This window comes from Leguminivora glycinivorella, chromosome 9, assembly GCF_023078275.1.
Source record: "Leguminivora glycinivorella isolate SPB_JAAS2020 chromosome 9, LegGlyc_1.1, whole genome shotgun sequence".
In the NCBI taxonomy this organism is placed as follows: domain Eukaryota; kingdom Metazoa; phylum Arthropoda; class Insecta; order Lepidoptera; family Tortricidae; genus Leguminivora; species Leguminivora glycinivorella.
In genome coordinates this window covers 1,411,967-1,437,489 of record NC_062979.1, presented here as the reverse complement: position 1 = coordinate 1,437,489, position 25,523 = coordinate 1,411,967, and the positions used below count along the sequence as shown (strand labels likewise).

General features: G+C 38.9%; 1 protein-coding gene across 5 annotated transcripts in view; it reads right to left on the bottom strand.

The window, feature by feature from the left end:
* The window catches only part of LOC125229635 (protein Aster-B-like), a 66,428-nt gene that overhangs the window by 29,330 nt on the left and 11,575 nt on the right, over window positions 1-25,523 (bottom strand). For 3 of the 5 annotated variants that reach the window (XM_048134516.1, XM_048134517.1, XM_048134520.1), the window contains 6 exons: window positions 18,053-18,119; window positions 14,666-14,749; window positions 11,516-11,566; window positions 8,648-8,774; window positions 8,149-8,306; window positions 7,509-7,661 (listed from right to left, as the gene is read on the bottom strand). In XM_048134516.1, coding sequence (XP_047990473.1) covers window positions 7,509-7,661; window positions 8,149-8,306; window positions 8,648-8,774; window positions 11,516-11,566; window positions 14,666-14,749; window positions 18,053-18,119 — 640 coding nt within the window. Of the gene's footprint in view, window positions 1-7,508; window positions 7,662-8,148; window positions 8,307-8,647; window positions 8,793-11,515; window positions 11,567-14,665; window positions 14,750-18,052; window positions 18,120-25,523 lie in introns of all 5 variants that reach the window. The other 2 variants (XM_048134519.1, XM_048134518.1) reach the window with 2 other exon arrangements.

Sequence of the window (25,523 nt, the reverse complement as noted above, 5' to 3'; positions counted from 1 at the left end):
AGTACCTGTTGGGCGGCGGAATAATCTCCGAGGATCGTGTACATAATACCTACTCCAATATGGGACATATTTACATACATACAAGCGTGATTGTATGTATGTATCTCATATAGGGGTAGGCAGAGGGGTGCGTATCGATCGATAAACTTTTTTTGATATATTTTTAGTCGTAATAAGGCAGAGGACATGAAAACACTCAAAATTCAGTACCACTCTTGACAATTAAGTGATTGAAAAAAAAAATGAAATCGTGCCATTGCAGTGACAGGTTACATATCCCATAGACGTCTTCTACGACACCCATGGGAAGAAAGGGGTTGGTGAAATTCTTAACCCGTCACCACACGGGACAGGACATTTCATTTGCATAATTTACTGCTTTACACTTCGTTTTCAATAAAATAACTTGGAAAATGGTATGTCACTACTACCCAGAATATAAAATATAGTACATACAGTAACAGATCAGGGTCCGTAGCCGAATGGCACAAACGCTCACTAAACGCTCATGATAATATCTCTTTCGTAGCTATCTATCTCTATCGCTCTTGCGTATTGGCGCGACAGAGCCAGACTACCTTTCGCGGCGTTTCGTTTTCGTTTCGCGTCGCAGAAATGCCATTCGGCTACGGGGCCTGGTGTTGAAGAGGTACATAGTCTACATAACGGTGACCGCTTACCGATAGACAGACCATAGTCTAGTACTTTGACAGAAACTTCTAACGAACAATGAAATAAGTCACCAGTGTCACCACCAAACGAAATGCTTGGTACGATTAAACCACTATACCTACGTTGGAATGGCAAATAAACTAGAACCTAATCAGGCTTAATGGGGAAATTGCGCATGATTTTTATGGTTATTAAACAACCGACTTCCTAAAGATCGATACCTATAGCACACCTATAGTATATTCGAAAGGAAGATATAAATACGTACAGTATATAGATATTCTCTTTATCAATTTACAATCTAAGATTAGGCTATAATATTGGGTTGGTAAGAAAGTAATGAGCGAATCATAACCAATATTGTAATTTTTATTTAATTTATTATTTTAATCATTTATCAAAAATATAACGGCCTTCGTTATCTACTACTTGTCTCCATCGTTCTGGTAAAGAATGAATAGCATCGGCGAAGAAGTTCTTAGGTTTAGATTCAAAAAACTCAGCTATGTACTGTCGTAGATGGGCTTGATCATCGAACTTTTTTTCATTCAAGGCATTGCTTAGCGATCTGAACAATGCGTAATCCGTAGGTGCCAAGTCTGGAGAGTACGGTGGATGAGGTATCACTTTCCAACCTAGCCCCAATAGCTTTAGCCGAGTCACTTTTGCAATGTGTGGGCGAGCATTGTCGTGTAAGAAAAAAACTTTAGCATGCTGTGGACGATTCTGACAGATTTTTTGGTTTAAATTTTCAAGCTGATTACAGTATACACTGATGCGGTAACAGTCATTCCACTTGGTAGGAGTTCCCAGTGAATAATACCATGAATATCCCACCAAACGACAGCATAACTTTTTTCGGGTGAGGCTCTGTTTTTGGTGCCTCTATTCCTTTTTCGTTTGGAGCTAGCTACTGACGTTTGCGTGTGTGATTTATATATAAGACCCATTTTTCATCTCCAGTGATAAGATGGTCCAACCAGTTGAATGTGCGGCGAAAAGACAGAAGTTGTATGCAGATATCGGCACGGCGGTTTAGTTGATCTCTATCAAGTTCGTGCGGTATCCAAACACTGTATTTGTAGTTTTTTCCCAACTCTTGTAAATGTTTTTTTTTTAATATTAAAGGAAAAAATGGAAAAATTTACGCTTCCGGCGGGACTTGAACCCGCATCATTTGCAATCCGTGCAAGGCTCTTAACCAATTGAGCTACGGAAGCCACGCCGGACATCGCAAATCCTTCCATGCCTTTCCTTATGTACACACGTCTTGGGGTGACGTCTAGCGCCATCTACCGACAGACTATTACATCTTGTAACGGCACTGGAGTCTCAAGTTATATTGAGAATTCACCAGTAACAATGTGCTAACCCATACTAAATTTATTTTTAACAAGCAGAAACGTCTGCTAACGATTCTAAACTTTTTTATATTAAAGGAAAAAATGGAAGTCTGTCGGTAGATGGCGCTAGACGTCACCCCAAGACGTGTGTACATATTGTACATAAGGAAAGGCATGGAAGGATTTGCGATGTCCGGCGTGGCTTCCGTAGATCAATTGGTTAAGAGCCTTGCACGGATTGCAAATGATGCGGGTTCAAGTCCCGCCGGAAGCGTAAATTTTTCCATTTTTTCCTTTAATATACAAAAGTTTAGAATCGTGAGCAGACGTTTCTGCTTGTTAAAAATAAATTTAGTATGGGTTAGCACATTGTTACTGGTGAATTCTCAATATAACTTGAGACTCCAGTGCCGTTACAAGATGTAATAGTCTGTCGGTAGATGGCGCTAGACGTCACCCCAAGACGTGTGTACATAAGGAAAGGCATGGAAGGATTTGCGATGTCCGGCGTGGCTTCCGTAGCTCAATTGGTTAAGAGCCTTGCACGGATTGCAAATGATGCGGGTTCAAGTCCCGCCGGAAGCGTAAATTTTTCCATTTTTTCCTTTAATATAAAAAAGTTTAGAATCGTTAGCAGACGTTTCTGCTTGTTAAAAATAAAAAAAATCTTGTAAATGTGTTTCTATGGTGACATGAGAGCAGCCTAACTCGGTAGCAAGAGTACGACTCGTTAGCCTCGGATCTCCTTCAATTAAGGTTTTTAATTTGGCTACATCAATCTTCACCGGTCGACCAGACTTAGGTTGATCTGATAATGAAAAGTCGCCACTACGAAACCGCTGGAACCATCGTTTCGCCGTGGCCTCAGACACAACTTCAGGAGCAACACGCTGACATTTATTACGAACTGCTTCGGCGGCTGAATGGCCAGACTGAAATTCATATAGTAAGCAATGCCTTACATGCACTTTTAATTCGTCCATTTTATTCCTTATATTAGCTCGGCGACAGCTAGTGAATGACTGACGAGAAACTGTGCGACTTGCCCTTTATATACTTTCGACCATAGAAGATTCTAGAACTCTCTCAAAAATTTGATGTGGAATTCAATCGATCGCTCATTACTTTCTTACCAACCCAATATTTATGAATATAAAAGTAAAATATAAGAACACTTACAAAACAATAGAAAAACATAAACACATTATAAAAAACTTAACCTAGGGTGCCATCAGCAGCGGGGCAGGGCCCAAGCTGTCGGTGGTTAGAGCTGCAGAGAGAGGAACCGACAGACTATCCGCGCCGTGTCCAGTTGATAATATAGATAAATCAAAAGACAATAAGATTGTTTTTAATATAATGTCATAAGTGTCATAACTGGGCCATTTTTTTTTCTAAGTTGTCCGCCCCACTTTTTGGTTTCCACTCAGAATCGCGAGCTCCTTCAATCCTAATAGGAGAAAAAAAGTGTCCCAAGGTTTTTTCCCATTCCGTTACCATTTTTTCATACATTTTGTATGGCGGTAACGGAATGGAATGGAAGGTTTGAAAAATGTCTTATTTATCTTGGGACATTTTTTTCTCCTATCAGGATCGAAAGAGCTCGCGATTCTGAGTATGACTCGCGTAAAAAACACCCATGTTATAAAAAAGTGGGGTTCTACATATATGTTTACGTTTTCATAATGATGCTGTGTATACCTATGAAAATCACAATGTATTCCTGAACTGAAACTATCACATGTCGTGTTGCAATAAAAATCCTTTCGCAAGAAACGTTCGAAAAAACCGTCCAGTCCAAAAACCCTGGCCTCAAACGTAGACTATTTACATAGTAATGTTCTCACAAATTTGAAAGGTAAAGGAATTTGAACCTTCTATACAGAAGTTACATTTAATATTGCTAGAGCAAAGCCTACGGTCGCGAGGTGTGACATTGCTATTAAGATATGGAACTTAACAGTCGTATATAAAGTTCAAAATCATTTAACTCTAGTAAGGCGCGACCCAAGACATAATAAATATTACGAATTGTATGAAATATAGCTAAAGTGAGAAAATCAAATCAATTTAAACTTTCGAGACAGTAGTTAAAATCCATTCTCAGCAGCAGATCCAATAGTCTCAAAAGATATCGATTTCTGCCAATCAAAATGAAACCTAACGGGTGTACAGTCAAGGTAAAAAATATAGATACGGACAAAGTGCCAAAAATACTATCGTGTAAGTAAATAAATCGTTTAAATCGTAAACTTTGCATCGTGACTTTTGAGGTCATAATGAACAACTTTTATTATGGGACCAATGCTGAAATCGTGAAAAAAAATTTGGCTGTTTCACAGAAATGAGCGGCATTATGACAGTCGAATGTATAAAGATAAAAAGATAGGGCATTTCTCAGAGCGTTTCAACTTTTTTGATTTCGGTGGCAGCATTATTACCTGAACCCCGTAAGCGTAGCATGAGTTTTCTTTGTTTCTGGTAGAAATCCGCGACTTCTATTTAAATTGACAAAATTTCATGTGACTTTCACTGGAATCACTTAAAAATGCTGCCACCGAAATCAAAAAAAAATTAACGCTCTGAGAAATGCCCGATAATAACCTAACCACAAAATTAAAATTTTGAAAAAACCCCCGACCGCGACATAGTGGACCGATTTTGATGACACATGGCTAAGGACACTCCCGACTAACTCAGCTTTCAGACAAAAAAAACTAAATCTAAATCGGTTCATCCGTTCGGGAGCTACGATGCCACAGACAGACACACACACAGACAGACAGACAGACACGTCAAACTTATAACACCCCTTCGTTTTTGCGTCGGGGGTTAAAAATTCGTTTATTGCACATAAACACAAAAACGTCATATCGTCACTACTTTTAAAAAAAACTTGATCTTCGTGTGTCAATGAAAAGACAATTGTAGTAAGTATGTATGGAATGCATATAGACTTACTGCGTTTTAACTTTGAGGAGCAGCGTGAGATACGTAATACGATTTTTTCAAAGTAGTGACGATATGTATGAAACAGATAAAATAATTTTAGCGAGTTCAGCATGGGCCCCATAATAAAAGTAGATCATTATGACCTCAAAACTCAGTATGTAAAAGAAGAAACTGACTGACACTGACTGTCTGACATATCAACGCACAGCCGAAACCGCTGGTCCTGGTCATTCCAAATTTGGCACGTAGGTTCCTTATAAGGTGTAGAGGAGCACTAAGAAAAGATTTTTCAAAATTTCCCTCCTAAGGGGGTGAAATGGAGATCCAAAGTTTCTATGGGACAACCAGATTCGATTAGTACTCGGGCGAAGCCGCGGGAAAAACCTAGTATTTAATACCTTGGTAGTACATAAAATTCAAATTCCTTTGACACAACCCATGAGTCCCATAATGCACATTATAGTTCGTTCGCGTATAATATCCACCTTGTTTTCGACGCTTTAATATTTAGATTGTAGTATTTTATTAAAATGCGCATTTTAAGCGTTCCGAGTTGTGTGGAAGAGAAATTCATTGAGATTCATATTGAATGTTTATTCTGTCAACTTGAGTAAGTAGACAGATGTTCAAACGCTAGCTATCTCTATCACTCTTCCGGATTGGTGCGACAGAGCCAGACTGCGTTTCGACCGGCGTTTAGCGTCATATATTGTCATTTCGGTTAGATCAATAGGACAAATAAGAATGGTCACTGCCGGCACATCTCGGACACTGGCGATCAAATGTATGAAAGAGGCGCGTTCCTAGCACACATTCTAAGCTCGTGTAGGCGAACGCGTTCCATGCTTCTATGAGTGAGATATGACAGGTCGACTGTTCGCGTTTTTGACAGGCGGTAACTGTGAGGTAACCGAGAGGAGGTGGGCGGCATTTTCTGCGGGGAGCGGGAGTGGCCATACAGTATAGCACGATAGCACTTTTTATTATACTTTGCTGCCGGCCTAGCTGAAGTAACAATAGTTGACGCTACGTGCCGGTCGAAACGCAGTCTGGCTCTGTCGCGCCAATATAGAAGAGCGATGGGGAGAACTGGCTACGAAACGCGTAAGCGACTGTCGCGTTGGCTAGGTGCCCAAGTACTATAAAGCTCTACAAATAATCTACAAATAATCGGTGGCAACAAGGCATTTTTTGTGGCGCCATCTATGTGTGGTGGAGTGTGGGCGCGTTCGTGGGCGGTCGCATTTTGGTGTGTGGGATGGTATGATCTTGTTATATTTAATTTATGGTTATACTAACATAGTCGGTAAGGATTTTTGTGTAATTGTATCTACTAACCTATTATGGATCGTATACTGGTCTGAAATAAAGCATTTTTTTATTTTTTTATTTAAAGCAATTCAGAGTAAAGAATGAAAGTATAAGTGGTTATGTAACTCAGTGACAACTACAATTGTCGTACTTGTTTTATATTCAAATGAAAATTAACACCAATGTTAAATGGAACATTGGTCCGATAGTTTCTGCCAATTGACCCCCAGAGGCCTACCACGTGTGTGCAAACTTCCCTTCCCTTAATACGCAAACGTGTGTACAGCAAGGTTGCAGAGGTTTTTGCTTGATGAAGTATCCATACTGATATTATAAATGGGAAAGTGTATGTGTCTGTTTGTTTGTCCGTCTTTCACGGCAAAACGGAGACACGAATTGATGTGATTTTTTAAGTGGAGATAGTTGAAGGGATGGAGAGTGACATAGGCTACTTTTTGTCTCTTTCTAACGCGAGCAAAGCCGCGGACAAAAGCTAGTACTTTATAAAACCGAAGTTTCAGTAAAACATAAAGTAGAAAACAGATAACACAGTAATACCATAGATTAAATATAAGATCATACCATCCCATACATTAAAATGCGACCGCCTACGAACGCGCATACACTACACCACACATAGATGGCGCCACAAAAAATGCCTTATTGCCATCGATTATTTGTAGATTGGCGTTAAGTGTCACTTTCGAGCCATAAATCTATGTCAAAAGTAACACTTCACGCCATCTACAAGTATAATCGAAAGCTACAAGACATTTTTTTTGTGGCGCCATCTAAGGCTGGTTTTAGTGTCACGCGGACCGTCCGCGCGGAGCGATCCGCACCGGACTAATATGTATTAAGTTCCGGGAGCGTTTTAGAGTGGCGTGGACGGGTCCGCACTGACGACAACATCAACTTCATACAAATTGGTCGCGCGGATCGCTCCGCGCGGACGGTCCGCGTGACACTAAAACCAGCCTATGTGTGGTGTAGTGCGTGTTCTTAGGTGGTCGCATTTTAATGTATGGAATGGTATGATCTTCTTATATTTAACCTATGGTAATACATACAATAACACTCACCTGGTGGCGGTCAAGACACAATCAAAATGCCGAACACATCCCTTTGAAAATACTAATACAATGGAAAGTCCCTGTTATTTTACCTTTTACGCAACGTTACCTGTAAGTTTTCCTAACCAATAAAATAATATACTTTAATGGTACTTACCCAATGCCATATCTCCTGGCTGCTGACAGGCTGTCCCATGAGGGCGTTCTGCCAGATCCTGAACAGCATCAGGTAGGATTTGTCCCGCCCGGAGAATGATGTGAGGAAATTTTTCTCCGTTTCCGTACAAATGAGGATCGCGTTTGGTATCACCTGTACAAAATTGATTTATTTTCATAACAAAGACAGAGGTGAGTAACTATTATAAGTGAGAATAGACAATCGCTTAATCAAATTGTATGTCACTTAAATTCAACTTAATTTTATGTCACTTAGATTCAGGCGACAGAGGGTAGATGTTACATATAATTAATAAATAATAAATAAATAAATATAGGACATTCTTACACAGATTGACTGATGCCCACGGTAAGCTTAAGAAGGCTTGTGTTGTGGGGATTAAGTGGATTTATTCAATATCAAAAATGTTGTATAGTTAAGAGACTCATCATACTCTGTTTCATTTGGTGCCGTGACCAGGATCTCAAACTAAATTCAAGCCTAGGAATCAATATATTCAAGAATTTCATAGAAAATTACACCAGCTGAGGCAACATAACATTTTCGACGAAACTGAAATAAAAATCATTGCTTTTCAGACATGTAACACTATGTTTTTCCCGTCATGGGTAAAACTTACCAGCGCTGTTCGTTCTTTAGTGATCGCAGTGACATCTTTCCACCGTAGTGATAAGCTGGTCTCCCATCCGAAGATGCTGGCGTGGAAACAGAGGTAGTTCTGCGACGCATATAGACGTCCATGGACCAGGATATCTTTTTGTAGGGCGCAGGAATAGTCTGCGAAAAAAAAACAATAACTTTATAAATAATAACCTTATATTACTTCAGTCTTGACAAGTTCTAGTCTTCATTTTAATTGACGTTTTACGACGAGAATGATTCTTGGAATTACTTGAGCTATGTTTTATGTGTCATAGAAAGAACTATAGCAATTAAAGATCCGTCTGAGATCTCCCTTGCTTAAAATAGGTCAGGTAGGTTGCTTATAGGTAATTAATAGGAGCGTACCTACATCAGCTATTTTTCTTGGAGCGGAATTCATTTATACGCTGAGCTGTTCTACAGCCTTTCTATTCCTTGCTAACATTTAAAGTGACAATAAAGTAAGAAATAATTACCAACAATAAGTCGCTCTTCGTCAGGCAGATCTTTGAAAAGCCTCTTGAAATCTTCGCACTTGCTCTTGTAAGTCGGGTAGAAGGAACTATACCAGCTTTTCTTCTTGGTGCGGCCTTCGGATGTGCGCTGCCCGGCGGAAGATACCTGCAGTTGAGGAGAATCAACGCGGGGCCGGCCCTTTGGGTGCCACAGTCGAGGGCACAATCGCAGAAAACTGCCTGAATAACCTTACCAACGCTATTTTACTGTACCCAAAATATTATAGATTCTTAGTATTCTGACATCGACATTTTAACTTTGATAATTCGATTTCAGCAGATAGCTAAATTAATGATCTAAAGGGCACACTTAGTTTTTTTTTTACCACCCTATGGCACTGGTCCCACCGCGAGCTAGTAAGCTATGAGCTATCGGCTATAGAAACGAACAAAAGATAAGCACTCCCGTGCAAATAAAAGAGATAGCTCACCGCTGGGCGAGTAACTATAAACATCGCCGTGTCTCTGTTATTTGCACGGGAATGCTTATCTTTTGTTCGTTTTTATAGCCGATAGCTCATAGCTTACTAGCTCGCGGTGGGACCAGTGCCTATAACTTGAATGTTGTATTACTTGTATTTCATAGTTATCTACGGCAAATTATCTAGAAAACATAATAGTAAACAAATAGATTAGTTGTCTAATGACAAGAATAAAATGTGCTTTCTTTCGACTGTGGTATCCAAAGGGTTTGACAAAACTTATATTTGTTAGTCACAGTACTATACAAAACACTGAAAGAAGATTGTTAAAAGTACATAGGTGAGTGTGTTTAGTAAAACGTCCCACTTTGTCGGTTACCATTAAGGCGACATTTACTTGTATCTTTATATGAATAAACTAGGGATGTTACGAATATTTGCATTCGCATTCGCATATGAGAATGATTCGCATTCTTTTAAACATTTGCATTGACATTCGCATTCGCTTCAAACGATGCGAATGTTTTGCGAATGCGAATGTGTGCAAGTCGCAGCTTGTTCCTCGCCCGCGCCGGCCGCTCCAATTGCTACTTGTCGACTGTCGACTCGCGCATGCGCAGATAGCTCAAATTCGTACGGCGTGAAGTTCGTACTCGGCATTTTGACCAATAGTAAGCATTTTTACCTAGCGGGTTGTTGGTGATTGCTTGGTTTTTTATGAAATTCAGCGATATTCGCATTCGCACATTCGCATTCTGAATATTCGCATTCGCATTCGCGAATGTGACACATGCGACATTCGTGACATCCCTAGAATAAACTGACAAAGCGGCTTTATAGCAATCGACAAAGTGGGACGTTTTCCAGTGCACTCTCAGTGTTAACACTGTTAACGATAACGATAATACAGATGTATTAATAGCTATTATGTTTTTTCTTAAATTCTACTTTTGATATTTTACTAAATTATTTCATCACGCTGGTACAGTACATCGAATAAAAAAAAAACCGAGTAACAAAAATGACATAGTCAATGCGCCATACGTACGACCCATGCGCATGGACCTTCAATAGGGACTGAGATCACACTTTTTTTGACATACTAAATTGAACTTTATCACCGGCGCAGAAAGGCGTTCTTGTCAGACTAGTAAAAGTGTGTCCACATGAGAGGGTCAATGTTGGGGCTGGTGTCCCTCTCGCACGTATGACCAGTGTTAAAGAGATTACTATATTTACTACAGTAGTAGTATTTTTACCTGTATGATAACTAAGTTTATAAACTTCTTAAATTATTTTTTCACCACACCAACTGGTAAAGGCTTTCTTTGCTATTCGAAAACAGATAGCAAAATTGCATTTTATCCACAAGGGGGCAAAGTAATTTCATACAAATTTTAACTCGATGTCTTAATCTGGCTGCTAGATTTTACCTATAAATGATGATTTTGAATCATAAATATTGAATAAATCGATGGATTTCATTTATTTTGATGTTTTATAGTCAGTATTTTGTTCGTGTTGGTGTGGTGAAAAATGTTGTGTTTCACTCGGTGGCAAAGTTTGTTCAACCTTCGTGCCTTGATACCCTCGCAACGCTCAAGATTCCACTTTTTGAACCACTCGCTACGCTCGCGGTTCAATATTGGAATCTTTCGCTTGCTCGGGTATCAATATTGGCACGTGCGGTTAAACAACTACTTTGCCCCCTTGTAAAACAAATAACTATTGTAATATAGCGAGGCAAGGGCATTAATACCTTGTAACGAATTGGTAAGTCATTATTATGAAGCCATAAAACCAAAGATTTGCGCAATTTAAAAAAAAACTTGGGTATTAGTAGATTTGGTAGTAACGTGTTGGCTTGCCTAATAAATAAAACTTAGTTAATTAAGTTCTTATTATAGATGTGCTTTTATATGTACATATTACGTGTTGGGCTGTAGTCTGTAAGTTTTATGTACAATGTTATTGTAATAAATAAAAAAAATAAAAAAAAAAAACTTTGAATATTGACTGGTATCCCCAAATTATGACAGTGATGACGTCATTCAAATGATTTTGACAGTGGCAATAAGTGCGAGAGGGACACCGGCCCCAACTTTACCCTCTCATGTGGACACAATTTTTGGCCTAACAACTCAATCTAGCTTAATATATATAAATCTATGCACATGCGTTAGAGGGACAACATGATTCGCTGTCAAACATCGATGTTATTGGCTAACGGAACTTCTTATTTATACAATAACTTTACAAACATTCTAGGTCCTTATTAGTCACAAAACATTGATAAAAACGCCTCTTGAACCCCATGCTTCAGGTAACACGATAAAGGTATATCTAGCATAGTCTTTAATCAGTTTAGAACAGGTAAAGTTAAAGAGTAGTAAGTGATAAATCTTACCACTTCGTATCCTCGGAACTCAATGATCTCTGGCAGTGATACCGTCGAGTACTAAATATAAGTAATTAAGTATTTGAATAAACATTTTAAATATATATATTTCATTAAATTTTTTTCGTATTAAACCTCCTTTTTAGTCACATGAGTATGTAACCCTGTATCTATATAGTTTTGATCTTCACAACCCACCATCCAAAGTACTAAGAGGTTAAAAAATCAGAAGCCAGAAAAGTTTTCTACCGCTTTTCGTTATCAAAAAATCCTACAACATGAGACAAGTTAACGGGGTTAAGTGAGTCATACTCAACCTTTTTTAAAAGTTCTACAAAAATTAAGTAAGATCAATACAGGTGTGTGTCTGGCCTTCAAATTGCGTCACTACTTTGAAAAAACCTTGTATCTTCCTCTGTTAATGAAAAGAAAATTGTAGTATGTATGAAATGCATATAGACTTACTGCGTTTTCACTTTGAGGAGCAGTGTGAGAAACGAGATAAGGTGTTTTTGCGAGTTCATACTTATGTCGCTTAACTTCAAACTCGGGTAAATGCACAGAACTTTATTTAGATAGAAGAAACAAGTTCATCTATTTGTATAGGGGCCGAGCGTGTCAAATTTTGTACTGAAGTTGTTTCTTGCCTGTAATTTTAAATATGTCTCAGGCTCTTGATTGTTCATAATTTTTGTGTTGTTGCAATTGAATATCACGTAACGAGGCATTTTTTATGTTTTGATTGACTTCAACTTACAAAAATTGACGCCCGAAAGCTGCAAGCTGCGATTAAAGACGGACAACTCAGTGGATTTCACTGAGTTCATTTGACACGCTAAGTAGATACGTTTGCTTGATCTATGGTATATATGACATCTGTGGGTAAATGATTTACCCGAGTTTGAATTTACCGTAAATCCATTCTGCTATTGATTCTTTTTCAGATTATATATGTCGGAGACAAACCGGGTATTGGCACGGACAGTCAATTGTAGCGCAGCGCGCAGAGTTGCAGCTGGACAGCTGACGTCACAACCAACCAGTTGTCCCCACTTCGAGCGCTAGGACGGAGCCGGGATACCTGAGACCCAGCACTCTCTGGCGGACCACGCTAGAGACAAGAAGTCTTAGACCTACCTCGGAACTGTCCACGCTATAATTGTTCTAAATTGAAAGTGTTTAAAATAAATCGTTGCTTACTATCGTCGTCGTCTTAATCCTCGATGACCCAGCAACGCTCTGGGGGGCTACCATGAAGTGCTAATGCCGTTCAGTTTAGGTTGAGAGAGAGGGACGGAGCTATGGAACTGCTATAGCTTCGTCCCTTTCTCTCAACCTAAACTGAACGGCTTTAGCACTTCATGGTAACCCCCCAGATGTCTGAAGATGGTGGCAATCCTGACCTATCCCCATCATATATAAATATTTTTATACATAATTAACCTTAAAGCAGAATGGATTTACCCGAACTTGAAGTTAAGCATCACACTTTTGCTACTTGCTACTCACGATTACTCGTAGCGGTAAACGTATGAACTATCAATAAACACTGATAATTGGTTTCAATAGGCCAAATGTGAAGGCTGGACACACTTACCCGTATTGATCTTACTATAAGCCAAATGAAGCAATGGATAAGACAATAAGTAATAGAGTCTGACCAGCGAGTCGCTGCACAAGCATTTTTTCAGAATTCTTTATATGGCAACAATTTTACATGTAAAACTGACTGACAACCTCTTAGTCCGTTGCTTCTGGAAAGTTATGTATGAAAATGTTGGCATAATTAATGGAAGATTTTTTTTGAATGGGATATGTACATTACAGGCCGAAGTTATTTTTCATCAACCCTCCCCATCCCTCCCCCCTCTGCGTCACCCCTCTTCCCCCCCTTAAATAGCCGAAAATGCGGTTTTTCGCGATTTCTGACAATACCGTTGTAGGTACATAAAAAGCGTGTAGGAAAAAAGTAATCCTTGATAAATTTACTACAAATCGTTTATTGACACTTTGGTTCTAGCACTTATAGGTTTCGAGTGATCCATCACGAAAGTTGGTCCTTTACTGCAATTTTCTTTAGTGAATGTTAAGTTTTCTCCCAAAATGCTTACGAAATCTGTTTGATATTACTAAAATATTATAAACTGAAAATGAATTTCAGGGGGAAAAATCACTACTATGGGTGGGACTTGAACTCACGGCTACTGGATTGATACTCCAGGGCTCTACCAACAGCTACCAAAAGCTCATCCCCAGTCATAGATACACTATATAGATCAATGGTACTCCTAGCGACTACTACCGTGAAAATATTACGTCTTAAATAGTTACTGGAATTCCAAGACATATTGGAAATTCCACCCATGGTAGTGATTTTTCCCTCTTAATTTTATTTTAGTCATGAGTTACAATATTTTAGTTATATCAAACAAATTTCGACGATTTCGTATGCATTTTGGGCGAAAACTTAACATTCACTAAAGAAAATTGCAGCAAAGGACCAACTTTCGTGACGGATCACGCGTAAACTATAAGTGCTAGAACCAAAGTGTTAATGAATGATTTGTAGTAAATTTATTAAGGATTACTTCGTTCCTACGCACTTTTTCTGTATCTTCAACAGTTTTGTCATAAATCGAGAAAAACCGCATTTTCGGCACTTTAAGGGAGGGTAGAGGGGTGACGCAGAGAAGGGAGGAGTGGGGAGGGTTGATGAAAAATAACTTCAGTCTATAACGTACATATTTCAATTTAAAAAAACTTTCCATTAATTATGCCGTAATTTTAGCTAATTTCCCCCTGCTATCTGTTCGTACATAACCTCAACCTTTGTCTCAGTGCATTTATTACGGATGTTATAATGGCTAAACCGATCAGGAGCAGTGTGAGAAGCATGCTATTTTCGATTATCTGTAACTGGAATCAGGTTCGAAATGATGAAAATGAACGAATACTGAAAAAAAAAACGAATATTCGCACTATGCTTCGGGTTACCAGCTAAAGATTTTTTTTAATTTGCCGGGTTTTTTTTGTGCAGCGATTCGATGGCTGGACTCTAGCTGGGTTAAATCAGAAATTCGTCTCAATTTTTTTATCATTAAGAAGCAGAAGAGAATACAGCGAGGGTAAGTAAATTTTCACGACAGTATATCCGCTTACCCTCTGTTCACTCCGCAGCGCGATGGCCGCCGGTAGGGACAGCTCGCTGGCGCTGCCGAGAGACACCGAATCGGGGGCTCCATCCTGTAATTAAAAGGGTACTGATTTTATTTTGTTTGTTATGCCAGCAGTGTTAGGTAAAGAAAGGCTTACAAGCCAGATATGACTTGACTTGTACGATTATTTTTCGGGTCTCTATTGGTTCCCAAGCCTACAGTTATAATGTATCGTAATATCGTTTGTCTATGTTAGTCATAATTTGTTTTTTCTCAGAGACGCGTAACTTTTCAGGTTTACCATAAAACACACCTAACCTAACCTATCTATGTATAGATGGCCAAAACAAAAACCCTGAAACGTTAACTGTTTCAGAATTATGACTAATGATAATTTGGCAATAATTACGTTTGACTTTCAATCCTTATGTCAAACAAAGGGATTAGTTATTTTTGGATTGTAATAGCCTAGCCTCCTGAGTCCTGGAAATTTGTTTTGTTTTTTGAATTTGGAACCTTTTGTTACCCAATAAAAGTTCAAAATTAGAATGTACAAAAATGTTGTACAGTCAAGTGCAAAAATACGTATCGATTTTATCCGCTCAAAAATATGTACCGAGACCTTATTCCGCCGACATAAAGTGCTATGGGACATATTTTTGATAAGTTGTACGCACCCATATTTTTACACTTGACTGTACACGAGAACGATTTTTATAATAATATGAAATATTTATAGATAAATTAGGTGCCTATTTATAGATTACCTGTTTAACAAGTTATTGTTGTCAAACAAAATGTTTACTAATTAGCAAGGGAACGTTTGATTCTTGAATAACGTTTCATTTTCTGGTTGCTGCAAACGTGTTTTAATGGCATTATAATTAGTTTAAAATCATAGCAATAATTGATCTTATACATATTTTGTTGTGACAATGATATTTTTGTAAGTACGGATAAAATATCATCTTTGTAAAAATATTTTGTAATAAGTTATCGTCTTAATGATTTTCTTTTTTTTTCTTATTATTCATAATTATTTTTAAAAACCGGGACTTAATCGCGTATAACTACATATTAAACTGACCTCCAACGTTTCAAGGACGGCGTTGTCCCCGTGGTCTCGGAGAAGACTGGCTTGAAATGACATCAACACCTTCTGACAGCCGCGCGAGTTTTTCGAACTACCCGCACTTGGTTTTGATTATCAACTTGAACTGTTATCGCACTAGGGATGTTACTCTGTCGACATACAACACTGACGATATTCGATTTAACGACTGTCGATATTATTTTCGGCTTACACTTATTAATGACAGGATTCCATGTGGATGAGATCCTAAAACCTTCGTCCCGATTGAAATTGCGATGTTTTTTGATTTCAATGGCTTCACGCACTTTTCTACTGTAGAAATGGCGTTCCGTGGAAAGGACTTTAGGGTCATGTAGTGTGTGTGTGTGTGTAGTGTGTAGGGTGTATGTGTGTGTGTGTGGGTGTGGGTTTTTAAAAATAATTATGTGTAATCATCGTGAAAGTTTAAATCAGTGTTTCTTATTATTATCATTTAACGAATGTTAGATTGTCTTAGTGAGCATTTGAGCAGTAAATATTACTGTTACAATTAGTCATATATTACACATGCACAGTCACCGGCATAAATAAGTGATGATTTCTGTACCTTGTCACATTTAATCGTTTGACAATTTCGTATGACATTTTCAAACACCACGTTAATGTGACAAGGTACAGAAATCATCACTTATTTATGCCGGTGACTGCACAATGAATTTTACAAACCACAATCGGCAATAGAAATCTGTATCAATTAAGAAATACAAAATCAAATATGTTTAGCAAACCAAATTGAAAAAAATAAATAAAAATAAAATAAAAATAATTTATTTCGGACCACAAAATCCATACAAGGGTAATCACGTAAATACTAGCACGATTTTAGTTGCCTTAGAACCTAATTACATCATAATTTATTTTATTTTTCAAAATTGGCTAAGGAGAGGTGCAGGTTCGACCAGTGTTGCATATAGCGACTATCAAGCCTGCCCGCTATCGCACTCAGGATACCGTTGCTGCCGCCGAACACTCTGCGACGCGTTGCAGCGGCACGCATTAAACATACTGTAAAAACTAACAGATTTCATAGACTTTGATAGGTACTGACCTCGGCCTCTGAATTACTAATCATATTCATTATATTCGCTCATTACATTTACACGCAACAATTCACCAAAGTGTAGCACGCATAACGTCTTCTCCACATCGGAAACTAAATTATGTTAGACAAAAACTGCCCATTTGTCTTCCTTCTCGTCTATGACGGTTATCATTTTTCATTTCACGGTTTTAGAAAACAGACGAAGGCAGTGGCGAAGCATTCAGAGAACTAGATTTTTTTTTAAATAATATATTGGAGGTTGGAGGAGGAGAGGAGAGGCCTTTGTTCAGCAGTGAGACACTCAAATAGGCTAAAAAAATTTTGGTAGAAATCAAGCACAAACTACAGTCAAACTAGGTATTTGTAGCTTCGTGGATTTTATACCTTTTTGTGTATGACAAGTACCCGGAACCGTGGAAGTTAAGAAGAGCCCTGGTGTGGGACGCGACACGCGTTGACACCCTTGCAGGGTTCCACATTTGGGCTACCCGTTATGCGGGCCGGTGGTGCGTCTGACCAGGCTCAGGTTCTCAAGCGCCGCAAATACTCGTCCTTACATAAGGACTACTAGTTTGCGGCGCTCGCGGTGGAGACGCTGGGCCCTTGGTCAGCAGACATGAAGGGCTCTGTCGACTCGGCTGGCGGACACCGCAGGGGACCTCAGGGCTGGCGCGTACTTCTCGCAGCGTATTGCCCTGGCGATACAGCGGGGAAATGCTACTAGCGTAATCGGCACTATGCCGCAGGCAGAACAGGGTGTGTGTTGTTGGGGTGTTCTTGTTAAGATTGGGTTATCCTAGTTAATTATTAGTGATGTAGTTTAGAATATTTATAGTATAAGTTAGTTTAAGATTTTTGCATGTATGTATTAGTACCCTATTATGGCGACTTGTATGGGCACTGGCCAGGTGTTATTTAGGGTTTAGTGTTATTTAGCAGCAGTAGGTATTCTGTAAGATCCTTCTTTAGATCTGGACACCACCTCTGCTAAGAGCGTTATACAGATGCAGTAAATATTGTTATACCAAGATCTATAGGTAGTATCCCTTTTAAGTACGATCGCTTTTTAGCAATAAGACCGCCTGTTGTTTTACCTCTTTTAAACTGCTGTGTACACTCACTGATTACAATCAGCTGTGTCATGTGTCAACATGAAGAGTCTTTGTATTGTGCGTACATTCGGTACCCTGATAAATATGGGTAGAATATGCTCTTACCTTGTCATTTTCTAGTTGATCAGCGTCAGGGTTGCGTAAAGATGGCGATGGCGAGCGTGAGAGGTTTCTGAAAATAATTAATTCAAATTAAAACAACATAATATATTATAGTATACCTTCTGCTGAGATGGAGTGGGATGGTGGTAATGGCATAATACTTACGATTCGAACCCCAGCAGAGGGTAACAGGATTTAAGGAAGATATATCATGCTACAAGATCTATTTGGTTTTACCTAGATTGTCATACTATAGCTTGTGTTGGCGACAGATACCGGGGCCCCACAATTTCTTACTGTTTAAAACACAAAATATTAATTGAAATCACAACTATTTAAAATTGCAAACGGGACTTAATCGCGTCTTTACTATGTTTTAAACACTAACCTCCGACGTTTCAAGGACGGCATTGTCCCCGTGGTCTCGGAGCAGTCGGGAGTGTTTCCGTTTGCAATTTTAAATATGTGTAAAAAATCGTGAAAGTTTGAATCAGTGAAATCACAACTGTTGGCGTTAACAAGCTACATGAAAATTACTGCAGCTGATCTTCTAAGGTCTCTCCAATAAATACCTAAGCATTGTGCCCTATTTGCCCTATGTTTAGTCATAATTCATAATCACTAAACTTTTGCCCTAGTGTGCCCTACGTTTAGTCATAATTCATAATCAATACATTTTATATACGACGAACATAATGAACGAGGTGAAAATCGATAAGATACATAATCATCAACTGATAACAAGCATCGCTTTGTTTACATATAACGACAATACACAATAATAGGGCTAGAACTGTTAATAGGGCTAAGCTTATGGACAATACGTTATAAAACTTTATTAAATTTAATCCTGTCTCTTAATAAGCCGCGTAATAATATTGTACATTTATTGACGAGCCAGCCAAAACACACGGAATAGGCGAGACGACTAAAAAAACTAATTAGTCCGTCAGTTAGATTATCAAAGAATTTTAGACACGTATTTTTTCTTTTTTCTCGTAAACGAAAAATGACGACGGTACAGTGCGTTGAAGTTTCGCGTGACGTCACGCCTAGGTACAATTTTTACTTAACAGTCACGTCACAAGCCCCCACTCCGGAACTTTGATGCTCTATATCTTTGTATTTTTTCATTAATTAGAAAAAGCGAAAAATATTTGTTTATTATTGGACGATCTAACTGACGGACTAAACAGAATGCCATTTTTTTAGGTAGTCGTCATCCCTAATAAAAATATTTCGCATTCATTTTCTAACAGCATCCTGAGGGTATTCGCGTCAAGGTTTGACTGCCAGTACATCAATCAGTGCCATATGATTCATGTACTGACTGGCAAGCCAATATCTAAATATATAAAAGAAGAAGCTGACTGACTGACTGACTGACTGACTGACTGACTGACTGACTGACTGACTGACTGACTGACTGACTGACTGACTGACATATCAACGCACAGCCGAAACCGCTGGTCCTAGAGATTTCAAATTTGGCACGTAGGTTCCTTATGTAGTGTAGAGGAGCACTAAGAAAGGATTTTCCAAAATTCACCTCCTAAGGGGGTCAAATGGGGGTTCAAAGTTTGTATGGGGAAACAAGATTAGTTTGACTATTTTATTCGAAACTTCACAGGAAGATTCCTTAAGACATATGACTGAATACGTGTTTCAGGTTTTTTGAAAATTTAACCCCTAAAAGGGTGAAAAGGGGGTGATAAAGTCAAAAAATCAATATGGGTATCGTTTTTATGGTTTATCGGGTCGCTGATCACGATAAATACAACGTTTTTAAAATCTAACCAGGCGGAAATGAAATACCTTCTCCTCTGTTGTGGTGCAATGGGGTTTAAATATCAAAAATATATATAAAAGAAGATATTGACTGACTGACTGACATATCAACGCACAGCCGAAACCGCTGGTCCTAGAGATGTCAAATTTGGCACGTAGGTTCTTTATATAGTGTAGAGGAGCACTAAGAAAGGATTTTTCAAAATTCGCCTCCTAAGGGACTCAAATGGGGGTTCATATATAAAAGAAGAAGCTGACTGACTGACTGACTGACTGACTGACATATCAACGCACAGCCGAAACCGCTGGTCCTAGAGATTTCAAATTTGGCACGTAGGTTCCTTATGTAGTGTAGAGGAGCACTAAGAAAGGATTTTCCAAAATTCACCTCCTAAGGGGGTCAAATGGGGGTTCAAAGTTTGTATGGGGAAACAAGATTAGTTTGACTATTTTATTCGAAACTTCACAGGAAGATTCCTTAAGACATATGACTGAATACGTGTTTCAGGTTTTTTGAAAATTTAACCCCTAAAAGGGTGAAAAGGGGGTGATAAAGTCAAAAAATCAATATGGGTATCGTTTTTATGGTTTATCGGGTCGCTGATCACGATAAATACAACGTTTTTAAAATCTAACCAGGCGGAAATGAAATACCTTCTCCTCTGTTGTGGTGCAATGGGGTTTAAATATCAAAAATATATATAAAAGAAGATATTGACTGACTGACTGACATATCAACGCACAGCCGAAACCGCTGGTCCTAGAGATGTCAAATTTGGCACGTAGGTTCTTTATATAGTGTAGAGGAGCACTAAGAAAGGATTTTTCAAAATTCGCCTCCTAAGGGACTCAAATGGGGGTTCAAAGTTTGTATGGGGAAACAAGATTAGTTTGACTATTTTATACGAAACTTCACAGGAGGATTCTTAAAGACATATGACTAAATAAATGTTTCAGGTTTTTTGAAAATTTGACCCCTAAAGGGGTGCAAAGGGGGTAAAGTCAAAAACACAATATGGGTATCGTTTTTATGGTTTATCAGGTCGCTGATTACGATAAATACAACGATTTTAAAATCTAATGAGGTGGAAAAGAAATTTTGTCCCCTGTCGTAGTGCAATAGGGTTAAAATATCCAAAATAGCCATAAGAGGAGCACTAAGAAAGGATTTTCACCTCCTAGCATGATAATTTGACAGGGGCAAGGACAGGGACAGGGACAGGGACAGGGACAGGGACAGGGACAGGGACGGGACGGGATAGGGTTAGGGTTAGGGTTAGGGATAGGGACAGGGACAGGGACAGGGACAGGGACAGGGACAGGGACAGGGACAGGGACAGGGACAGGGACAGGGACAGGGACAGGGACAGGGACAGGTACAGGGACAGGGACAGGGACAGGGACAGGGACAGGGACAGGGACAGGGACAGGGACAGGGACAGGGATAGGGATAGGGATAGGGTTAGAAATAGGGATAGGAATAGGGGACGGGGACGGGGATAGGGATAGGGGAGGGACGGGGACAGGGACGGGACGGGGACGGGGACGAGGACAAGGATAGAGATAGGGACGGGGATAAGAATAGGGATTGGGGTCGGAATAATCGGTCGGCAATCGATATCTAGGCAGTGTAAAATGCAGGTGGCTCAGTGGGAAGGGATTAGTAAGTAGGCATCGGCGAGTATCCTGCATCCGTAATAACTATTACATTCAATGTGCTGTAAGAAGATCGTTGTTTGCTTGCCTTTTATAAGTTTACGTTTGCAATAAGTATAAGCAAAATGGAAAAAATTGTAAGCGGTAATGCAAGGAAGTACTTTTTACCCTACCGACCATAGCGTCGAGATACTGGCTATGTGGGTTGTATGAAGTTTCCCCAGTATAAATATTTATATAGGTAAAATACATACATATTCGTACCTACTACCTACGCTGTGGTCGCTGTGTAACAATTCTACAATCATTGCAAGAATTTCTTTTAAAACAATAGTAATATGTGTAAGGTACAGTCAGCCAAAAAGCAGTGTAAGATTCTTGGCTGACCGTACAGCAAATAGATCAGTTACAATGGCCCCCCAGTCGAGAATTGCCCCGCTTTACCTTAATCGAAGTAATCGCGGACAGATGTAGATGTACCTACAAAGAAACCTACGGATCCAAATGAAAATCTTATTTTTTGTAACGTTTCAATAAGAATACTTTTATTACGCGGGCGAAGCCGCGGGTAAAAGCTAGTACTGTACATAAATGTGTCTTTTATGTAATTATTTATGTTATGTTCTGTTTATATCTACTAACAATAGCTGCTACAATTATTATGATTACTAACACATGTCTTGTTTTATAATTTTATTTTTTTGTATAATTTAAATGTATAATTATGGACTTGGTCTGAAATAAAGAATATATTTATTTATTTATTATTTATTTTCGCGGCAAAGATGCATTTGGCCCACTTAACATTAAGCAGTCACCATAGGTTTGGATACTAGTAATATCAGCAACTCCATAGCATATGTGTACCTAAGGTGTTACATGCACGTTATACCGACCCTAAAACCGCCCTCCCTGTTATCTATAACTAGCTTTTTCCCACGGCTTCGCTCGCGTTAGAAAGAGACAAAAAGTAGCCTATGTCACTCTCCATCCCTTCAACTATCTTAACTATCTCGAAAGACGGACACACAAACAGACACACACACTTTCCCATTTATAATATTAGTATGGATATCGTGTCATACAACAGCGCGCATTTCGCCTTTTAGATTCGCTACTAGAAGTATGACTATTGGCTGTACTCTTTAAAACACCAAAATTACACATTATTTTAGCAAGGCAATGACCATACCGACAGCGCAGCGCTGATGTCGCAACGGTATTTTGCAACACTTTATCGCTGCATTTAGAAAGTCGATCATCTGAGCACTTGCAGTGGCTCATGAAATCTTTAGTCTTCTGATTGTTTTACATGTTAAAATTAAAATTTTGAAAAAACCCCCGATCGCGACACAGTAGACCAATTTTCATAAAACATGGCTAAGAAAGAACACTCCCGACTTACTCAGCTTTCAGACAAAAAAAAACTAAATCCAAATCGGTTCATCCGTTCGGGAGCTACGATGCCACAGACAGACACACACAAACAGACAGATACACACACAGACAGACACGTCAAACTTATAACACCCCGTTGTTTTTGCGTCGGGAGTTAAAGTGCGTTTTCACATTATCCTATCCGATATGGGATGTAGGACCGATATCCCATACATTTAAGCCGCCATCTTTGATTTTTGCCTTTGAAATCCTTCCGACATCCGATATCGGATCGGATAATGTGAAAACGCACACGCATAACTTGGCATATTGACCTTGTCAGTATAAACAGGGTAGAAATTAATTGCCAGTAGGTAGATGGTTATGATTTTGTACCCGGGTGAACACAAGGTATGTGTTGTGTTGCTGGCAGTTAATAAATAAATAATAATAATAAATAAATAAATATTATAGGACATTCTTACACAGATTGACTGAGGCCCACGGTAAGCTCAAGAAGGCTTGTGTTGTGGGTACTCAGGCAACGATATATATAATATATAAATACTTATATACATAGAAAACTTCCATGACTCAGGAACAAATATCAGTGCTCATCACACAAATAAATGCCCTTACCGGGATTCGAACCCGGGACCGCGGCGTAGCAGGCAGGGCCACTACCGACTGCGCCAGACCGGTCGTCAAAGTTAATGTGTTAACTAACTCAGCTTTCAAACAACGAAAAAACTAAATCTAAATCGGTTCATTCGTTCGGGAGCTATGATGCCACAAACAGACACACACACAGACAGACAGACAAACAGATACACAGACACGTCAAACTTATAACACCCCGTCGTTTTTGCGTCGGGGGTTAAAAATCTAGATGCGAAAAATTGACTTCCCGAAAATGTTTATCCTCACTCTACCTATCAAACATGTGTCTTGAGGACTGAGTTAACAATATTAAGTATAAGTGCGTTTTCACATTATCCGATCCGATATCGGATGTCGGACCGATATCCCATACATTACAGGCGCCATCTTGGATTTTTTCTATTGAAATCCTTCCGACATCCGATATCGGATCGGATAATGTGAAAACGGACTAAGACTACATAGTTCGTCTAAGACCTAAGTACAAATCTGTTTACATTCAAGTCAAAATTAAAATCCGTCTCCGATTATGTCATATCATATTAGTATGAGCGTAGGGAGATGGGTATTCGATCGATTTTGTTTACATTAAAATGTCAAAGGCTATTAAGCGATAATAGTCCTGCGAGTACCAAATCGTATAATTGAATAGATATTGAATTCATGTTAAAAGGTTACATCAACAAGCCAGTTCTGATAAAAGTGCAGTCAAGTGTAATTAAAATTTAAAAAAAAACCCCGACCGGACCGATTTTCATGAAACATGGCAAAGAACACTCCGGACTAATTCATATTTCTGAGCTTTCAAACAATAACCACAAAATTAAAATTTTGAAAAAACCCCCGACCGCGACATAGTAGACCGATTTTCATGAAACATGGCTAAGAACACTCCCGACTAACTCAACTTTCAGACAAAAAAAACTAAATCTAAATCGGTTTATCCATTCGGGAGCTACGATGCCACAGACAGACACGCACACAGACAGCCAAACAGACAGACAGACAGACACGTCAAACTTGTAATAACCCCCGACGCAAAAACGACGGGGTGTTATAAGTTTGATGTGTCTGTCTGTCTGTCTGTCCGTCTGTCTGTGTGTGTGTCTGTCTGGGGCATCGTAGCTCCCGAACGTATAAACCAATTTCGATTTAGTTTTTTTGTTTGAAAGCTGAGTTAGTCGGGAGTGTTCTTAGATTTGTTTCATGAAAATCGGTCCACTATGTCGCGGTCGGGGTTTTTTTTTTAATTTTAATTTTTAATTCGGTGTAATAAGAACGTAGTAGTAGTACCATATTTGTGAAACGACTAAACACATATTTTTGCACTTGACTGTACCTAATATGCTGCATGGACCCGCCCGCCCTTTTGTGTCCTGTTTTTAGCCCCCGACGCAAAAACGAAGGGTGTTATAAGTTTGACGTGTCTGTCTGTCTGTGTGTGTGTCTGTCTGTGGCATCGTAGCTCCCGAACGGATGAACCTATTTAGATTTAGTTTTTTTTTGTCTGAAAGCTGAGTTAGTCGGGAGTGTTCTTAGCCATGTTTCATGAAAATCGGTCCACTATATCGCGGTCGGGGGTTTTTTCAAAATTTTAATTTTGTGGTTATTCCAAGAAATAAACGAAATATCTTTGCACATAAGGATAAGCTTTCCTTTTGAAATGCTTAACAGTCTATTTGACTTAGCAGTAGGGATTTCCCATTTAGAAATACCGCTAAAATAAATTGGTATCCCCTTCGTAATTCAAAAACAAATATGACATTTGTGTCGCTTAACTTCAAAATAAATCCATTCATATTATATTTTTTTTATATATTCAACCTTAAAGCAGAATGGATTTACCCAGGTTTGAAGTTAAGCGACACATTTGTGCTTTTTCTTAATCTGATATTATTTGACGTTTCTCGACGACGACACAATCCTGACAAAGGATCAAACACATAACGGAAAATCCTGAACCTTATTAAGATTGGCCGTTTAACGTAAGTTT